The sequence below is a fragment of the Saccostrea cucullata genome, unplaced genomic scaffold (genome assembly GCF_032062105.1).
Source record: "Saccostrea cucullata isolate Sc308-1 unplaced genomic scaffold, CSIRO_AGI_Scuc_v1 ctg12360, whole genome shotgun sequence".
Classification (NCBI taxonomy): Eukaryota; Metazoa; Mollusca; class Bivalvia; order Ostreida; family Ostreidae; genus Saccostrea; species Saccostrea cuccullata.
In genome coordinates this window covers 1-8,523 of record NW_026922981.1, presented here as the reverse complement: position 1 = coordinate 8,523, position 8,523 = coordinate 1, and the positions used below count along the sequence as shown (strand labels likewise).

The window sequence follows — 8,523 nt, the reverse complement described above, 5'->3', positions numbered from 1 at the left end:
TATTTATTTTCAAATTATTTTATTCTAGAAATAAAATTAATTGCCGTGCAGCTGCATCAAAATCTCACTAAATCTAACTGCTTAAATGTAAATTAGTTAAGTTTTCTTACAACACATTCTTTTTTGTTATGGTATCGTTATACACGAATCTGAGTACGCGTGCACTTGCATCATCAATAATGATCACGTGACCGCCATCCGGAAGTTAAAAAAATGGTTGAAGAGTCTGATCAAACGGATACGAGTGTTTAGGTCTAGTACATGCAATACGTAGGCTGTAATTTCCTTTTTTAAAGATAATTTTGTATGAAAATTGTCATGAAGAATGGTTTAGTTTCAAGCGCTGCAACTAGCCAGGTGTTTTACTGAAAAATATAGGCCTAATATGAAAGCACTAAAGCAGATCAGCGGATGTAAAGAAACGGATAATGTCATTTATCATGTTTATATACCTAAATAAGTAAGAACCATTCATCCTTGAAGCCTTTGTTGATCATTTAAAAGCCAAGGGTATCGTGTGCAGATACACGTGAGGGTTTATTGATCGTAGTCAACCGTAAGCTGTAAAATACCCGAATTACTCCTTGCATTGTGCACGGTGGAAGACGATTGGATTGTTTGGAAAGTGGGTGTTTCTAAACACTGTTATGTAACTTTAAAAAAACGTGACAATGGAACTGAGTTATGAAAATATACAAGTTTGATTCCAGTGCACTTAATTGTGGTCATATGCTAGGAAATCGATAATTAACAGAGTCGCCTACAGGTAGGAAGCAGAAGAAAGGGCTGGAGAGAAAATCCTGTGGACTCGGTTCTAAGTGACTATACAGGATGACTATGCATCAAGAGAAGCCGAGTATGAATGGGACCACCAATCATGCCAATGGCCACATCCCTGCATCTAAGGAGGAGAAGAAACCCAACATACTGCAGAGGGCGGCTAATGGTATCATCTGGTTCTTTGAGACTGGGTTTGAAAAGTAAGAATTAATGTCCATAAAATCACTTAATATCTCTCTAATTTGCAAGAAAGAATTTCCATAAAATCACATACACATGTAATTTCTCTCTAAATTGCAAGAATGAAAATTTTGTCTTATTTAATTATGCCGATATAAATGTCTCAAGAATGAAAAAAAAGTGTTTTTACAGTAATGAAATTGATTATATTTTATAGCACAGCATTATATCACATAGTATTAACTCTAGACAAACATTATACCCGGTAATTATTGCCGTTTTTGAGGTCAGTGTGATGATTTATAGACACATGGTGTACAACATTTACTGAGACGGAAGGGTTTAATTATCATATTGACAATCAAATATGATCAAAGGGTCAAATCATCATATTTTATTGGCCTTGAACACAACAATAATTGTTTTTAGCTCACCTGAGCCGAAGGCTCAAGTGAGCTTTTCTGATCACATTTTGTCCGTCGTCCGTCCGTTTGTCTGTCTGTCCGTCCGTCTGTCCGTCTGTCTGTCCGTCTGTAAACTTTTCACATTTTCGACTTCTTCTCAAGAACCACTGGGCCAATTTTGACCAAACTTGGTACAAAGCATCCCTGGGTAAAGGGGAATTTAAATTGTTAAAATGAAGGGACATATCCCCTCGCAAGGGGAGATAATCAAGAAAGGAGAAAAATAGGGTTGGGTCATTAAAAAATCTTCTTCTCAAGAACCACTGGGCCAGAAAAGCTGAAACTTATGTGAATGCATCCTGGTATAATGTAGATTCTAAATTGTTCAAATAATGACCCCCAGGGGAAGGACAGGGTCACAATGGGGAATCAAAGTTTTATATAGAAATATATAGGAAAAATCTTTGAAAATCTTCTTCTCAAGAACCACTGGGCCAGAAAAAGTGAAGCTTATGTGGAAGCATTCTGGGGTAGTGTAAATTCTAAATTGTAGGAATCATGACCCCCGGGGGAAGGGCGGGGCCACAATGGGGTATCAAAGTTTTACATAGAAATATATAGGAAAAATCTTTGAAAATCTTCTTCGCAAGAACCACTGGACCAGAAAAGCTGAAACTTATGTGGAAGCATCCTGGTATAATGTAGATTCTAAATTGTTCAAATAATGACCCCCGGGGGAAGGGCGGGGCCACAATGGGGAATCAAAGTTTTATATAGAAATATATAGGAAAAATCTTTGAAAATCTTCTTCTCAAGAACCACTGGGCCAGAAAAAGTGAAGCTTATGTGAAAGCATTCTGGGGTAGTGTAAATTCTAATTATAGGAATCATGACCCCCGGGGGAAGGGCGGAGCCATTATAGGGGAATCAAAGTTTTACATAGAAATATATAGGAAAAATCTTTGAAAATCTTCTTCTCAGGAACCACTGGGCCAAAAAAGCTGAAACATATGTGCCCATGGAAGGATCATGGGGTAGTGTAGATTTCAAAATGTCTAAATTATGATCAGTGGGGTAGGGTGGGGATGCATTATGTATAACAAGTGGGAAATCTGGTAAAGAACAGAATGGTCAAAGCTTCTCAGGTGAGCGATGTGGCCCATGGGCCTCTTGTTTTTATTATATGATTCAGTTATTAAATGATACAAATTAATTAAGCATTATTTGCCATCTACCCATCTTACATGCTTTATGTAGACCTAGCCTAAGCCATATATATGCAATTATAAGAGAAGCAGGTTAAATAATTGAATGAATATAAGAAGTATTTATCACCCCTTACACACCCCATCCATCCCAGATTTTATGAACCTGAGTGTTGTGTTCACTTGAGAAGAGTTCATTTGGAAATAAAATAACTAATTTTCAAAAAAAAAACTATATCAACTAAGGATTTCCTAATCTATTTTTAGTCCAATGTTGAATAAAATAAATCATATGTTCACCTGAAAGGTCAGTGAACTCAACATAACTTACCAGGGTAGTCATTTTTTCTGCAATGCTGGATATCAGTGAGAGAATTAGGAATATTATTCATGCAATCATGTAATAATGATAATTAATTACTGTTTAAATATTTTTTATACTTTGACAGGATTGGTACATTTCTGGCGACACACCCATGGAAGACACTTCTCATCACGTCAGCCATCGTTGGCCTTTTCTGTATAGGTAATATCAAATTCGGCGAAAATGAAGACAATAGTGTGATTTGGGTGCCATCAGATTCCGACCTTATGGACCACAAAAAATATGTTGAAAGTGTATACCCATCAACAACAAGATTTTTCTACCTTATTCTTGTTGCCAATGATGTTATGGATCCTACTACAATGAGTAATGTAAGTTTTAATGAGTTTCTATAGTGTTAAAATGCAAATTAAAAGATTTTTTAACAAACTATACCATCCATGTACATGAATTAATTGATTAAAAAAAATTAATGAATGAGGTTTAGCACATCTTTTAAATATGATTTTTAACTCAAATTTATACTAGTAATTTATTTTCATATTTTAGATTTACAATATCTATGAAAGCATAACTGCAGTCACCTCAAACTCTGGAAATTATTCATCAATATGTTTCAAGTAAGTTTCAGAAACGTAATATATCATTGATCTGATACTTTTATGATAAGTACACATTTACTACAATTTTCATTAATTTAAATATTTTAATTTTAATCAAATTTTGAAAATTGAAAATCACAAGTAAACTATTAGTCTCAACTTATTTTTGAGACTCAGTTTTCAGGCTTGTTACCAAAGGAATATCTCACAGGATATTTATACAAAACCTGCATATATTTTTAATCTGTGCTAAATTAAGGCAGCACCTGACATACATATTTTGCTGGTTCTCGGGCCATTTTTTGTGGATGTTTCACAAACATAAAAAACACCAGGGAGATTTTCATTGTATTTTAACGTTTTATGCTTGTAGTGAAGTACATGTAATTTGTTATGTGCAGTAAATATTTCATGATGTAGTACTGATTTTGACTAAATAAGAGTAAATTGATATTCTTGAAAGACTGATTCTCTGCAAAAAAAGTGTGCAAGACTCATCATGTTGATGCATGCACCTTTTCTTTATGTACCATGGTTTGTATCCACAGAATCAGTCTTGTTAGGAAAACTATAGGCTAGTTTCGATTTATCATATGATATTGTTTACAATTTGTTTGCAATAGTAAATGACACTGACATGATCTGCAGCCATCATCTTTTTTTTTTTTTTTTTTTTTAGATCTAATGGAAATTGCCTGGTAACAAGCGTATTGGAGCTGTGGTCATACAATAGTGCTACCATCAGTGGTCTTAATGCAGGAACGATACGATCAGATGTAAACACTATAACAACAAGGTAAATAGTATGGCATTGTGTCTTGTATTTATTGCTTCTGTTTCCATGGAGAAAAAGTTCTGTAGAAAACCTATAGACTGCACATACATGTTGCTTCAGTATGTTTCTGTATTGTGTTCAATACAATATGAATTCATTAAAGTGAAGTAAATGTGCATTACCAGGTAATTGAATTAATTACTGGTTTATTTAATTTATTAAACTGCAAAATGGAATCAAAAGTTGATCATTTATAACAATTTTTTACAATTCTGATTTAAAAAAAAAAAAAAAGAATGCCAGAAAATTAAAATGCAGTGAAAATTATACATGCAATGAAAATTAATGACAAAAGAGGGAGAAGTTCCGATTTTAATTGGACCAAAAATGGTTCTAAAAACCCCTATGTCCACCAACTCTTGAATTAAGGTTGATAAACATGTTAAAAGAGTTAATATCATTTAAATACACAGACATTATTTAATAAGCAATATTCTGCTTTGTTATTCAAAATAAAAAAAATTGCAATTACTTTGATTTCTATCACTTGCTAAATTATATTTTTAGCTCACATAAGCTGAAAGTTCAAATGACCTTTTCTGATCTAAGTGTGTCCGCCGTATGTTTGTCATGTATCGAATGTCATATGTGGTCTGTAAACTTTTCACAATTTTAATTTCTTCTCAAGAACCACTGGGAGGACATGTATACATTGTAAATGATGACAGTCCATCATTGCTTCACATCTTATCTCTTAAACATCATAATTTGAAGACGTCAGGTTACAGTTCATATTTTCCTCTTTATTATAGTCCCATGTACTCATCTCCATGGGAAGCCACAAAGTATCTGGGAGGAAGAACAGTGTCAGGATCAGACATAACAGCTGCCAAGGCGGCCTACATCACCTTTTATATTGATGCAGTGAGTACTGTAGCAAAGAGTAATATATGAATGATAAGTGTCTCAAATGGCCCCCTAAAATAAATATCTTACTTTTAATTTATATATAGCTTTACTATGCACAGCTATACATGCGACCTTTATTGTTAATTTTCAATTTGATCAAAATGCTGTTAATATAGAAATATGACATCATAAAGTTCATGTTTTCCCGCAATTTTTGCATATTTTGTATAAAACTGCTTATTTTCAAGCAGTTTTTTCTTCCAGAAAATACGGAGCGCAAACTAGAACATACTTTAATTTTTTACCAAAGATGTTATTATGACAGAAAAATTATGCATGTTCTACAATGCGCTCTATGTTTCCCATAAGAAAAAACATCAAGAAAAAGAAATATTTTTGGCTTTTTATGGTGTTATTTGCGTCATCATTTACAGCCAGTGAGTGCATATAAATGTGAAAAATATATCGGAAATACATCTAATATAATCTCTTTTACAAAAAAAATATCAAATAAACATATCTGAATGTCATTCTAAAATGCTGATTTTTAGGGGGCCAAAATTGGCTCTTAACATATATAGTCCTTTAGTTATTTATCCTTAAAAATTGGTATAAAGTTTGAGTGTGAAGTAATTAAAAGATTTTTTAATGCTCATTTCAAAAAGCTATTACAAATAATATGCAATGAATCAATTGTTAGCTTGATTCAGTTATAGCGATCATGGTAACCTCGCTAATAATACCAAAATTGAATCCTCACTAAATTTCTGCTAATACAGTATTTCAAATTATGTTTATAAAGTGGCTATTTAAGCCAGCTTTATAACTGAACAGTATAAGCATTTTGCCACCTCATTGGGGATGATTTCCAAATTTACTGGCCAATAAAAATGTCATTGATACATTGCAAAAGAGATCTTCTCAGTTCTCAGCCTTTTTGTGACAGAAATTTGTGAGGATAAAGATTTTTGCATTTTCAAGTACATGTTCAAGTTATAAATGCTATACAAGAAAAGTGATGTAAAAATGTATGGGTAATTTTAATTTGATTTGTACATGTACATGTTAGTCTGCAAACCTCTCTATTGTGTAATGGTTTACAACTACAATGAACACTATGTCAGCTAAAATACTCCCACCAAAATTAATGCCATACGCATACCGTTTGAGCACAAAAAAATGCTAAATTTTATAGCTGCTGAAGAAATTGAATATATATATACAATATTACAGAGAAACTTTAAGATACATGTATAAGGTTTTCTTTTTTTTCAGACAAGTAGTATTTCAAGCAAAAATGCCAAATTTTACAGATGATAAAGAAACTTCGTATAAGTAGAATTTTTAGCCAGGCTTTAATTTTGGCATTATAAGCAAGGATGCCGAGATTGCTAAAATTGAATATTGCTAAAAATTAATTGCATATTATTTGTAATAGCTTCTTTAATGTGCATTTAAAAATAGCTAAAATAACATCTCGCTAAAAATAGATTACCATTTTTTAAGGACAAATCACTAAATTTGTGTCTCGCTAAAATTTCCACTTATAGGGTACAATATTTCAGTGAAACTTTAAAATATGAGGTTTCTTGGTTTTCAGACAAGTGATAGTGATAAAACAGCCGCAGAACAGTGGGAAGAAAAAGCTGTGGAAAAGGCCAAGAGTCTGGATGGTCAATCAGGAATCCAGGTCTTCTATTTTGCAACTTTCAGGTAGGAATTTTAAACTTATAATTATAAATTTATATGGATTGATATAAATTATGACTTTATTCATATCTTGACAATTCATTTATCTGGATGATTTGGCCAGGAACCAAATTGTCAAGTTTAACAAGACTCCACTGTATACTAAAGTCATGATTTATATCCATTCATTCAAAAGTTTATCCTACATGAATGGAAAAAGAAACGCTTATGCTGTATTTCAAGAAATAGATGTATTTCTAATGTTTTTTTTTTTTACAGTCGGGGTGAGGAAGCAGGTGGAGCTATAAGGAAGGATGTGTCCCTGTTATCAGCTGGCTATTTCCTTGTGATTATCTACCTGTTCATTGTCTTTGGGAGACTCAACTGTGTAGAACAAAGGGTATACTATTGATGCATTCAACTCCACATTCCATAAAGCCAAGCTGAGAATTTTTTTTCCGTTATTCTATTTGGTAATTTGTATTAAGTGCATTTACTTTCGTCTTTCAGGTTGGTTTATCCCTAGCCGGCATCATTGTGATTGGAATGACTATAGGGTTTTCCTTTGGATTGTCTAGTGCTGCAGGCTGGAAATACGGACCACTTCACTCCATTCTGCCTTTCCTACTTCTAGGTTAGATGGTTTAAGATTATGCAACATATATAGAAACTTCAAATGTATTTGAATTAAATATGAATTTTGGCATGACCTTTTACCTCTTTTCAGGTCAAAATGGTCAGCTTAACATGAAAATGGAGAGCTCATGATGACTCTCTTTATGTTAAAATGTACAACTATGCCAATGACGTAGTCTTAGAACAGCTGTATCAAATTTACACTATATCAAATTTACAAAAAAAATTATACAACTATGGACTCTTTCAGTGGTGAATGATTAGTTATTCCCCAGAAAAATATCAATATTGACCTCAGCTTTGCCTTGTTCAATTTATATTTTTTGGTTTAATAACAAACTATATTCATTACCGAAAAAATCATTATTGTTTTATTATATAGTCAAAATTTGAATGAATAAGATTTTAAAAGCTGCATGAAAATTTGATTTTTTATTAACAAACTTTTCGAAAAAAAAATGTCCAAATTACAACTTACCTGTAATTATGACTTCTGTGTTTTCCTTTTTGCTGTGTTTAAGACATCTAAATGTTTGGAAAATGATCCTGCAATGGACTTGCCCAGCAATTTTCCTGCTCAGACATAAAGCTAGCGCTGGTTGTTGCCATCATTGTTTTTTAAGTTCTTTGAGATATGTGTATTGATAGTGACGTCACAATGCCACTGCATGCACTCTGATCCTCCTTTGAAAATGGCTTTCAATCCAGTGAAGATGTAGTACATGTATTATGAACTGTTTTCTTTTATATAGATAATATAGGGCTATGTATAAATTTAAAATATAATTTGTTTTACAGGTATTGGAGTAGATGACATGTTTGTCATTGTGGGGTCATACCAGAGTCTCAGTCACCACGAACTCAGCCTGCCCTTACCCCAGAGGATGGGGAAGCTGTTACGACACGCGGGGGTATCCATTCTTGTGACGTCAGTCACAGACATCCTGGCTTTTGGAATAGGTGCTACAACAGTGAGTGAAATTTCATTTTGTCGATAGTTTGGTTTCTGTGAAAGTTT

General features: G+C 33.1%; 1 protein-coding gene across 1 annotated transcript; it reads left to right on the top strand.

Annotated features, from left to right (window-relative positions):
* Window positions 1-284: 284 nt before the first annotated feature.
* On the top strand, window positions 285-8,476 carry LOC134262889 (patched domain-containing protein 3-like; the record flags this gene model as incomplete). The annotated part of the gene is made up of 9 exons (XM_062745211.1): window positions 285-980; window positions 3,019-3,265; window positions 3,444-3,514; window positions 4,176-4,292; window positions 5,084-5,195; window positions 6,781-6,893; window positions 7,149-7,269; window positions 7,380-7,503; window positions 8,304-8,476. Coding segments are annotated over exons 1-9 (1,227 nt in total), but the record flags the coding sequence as incomplete, so codon positions are not given.
* Between the last annotated feature and the right edge of the window lie 47 nt (window positions 8,477-8,523).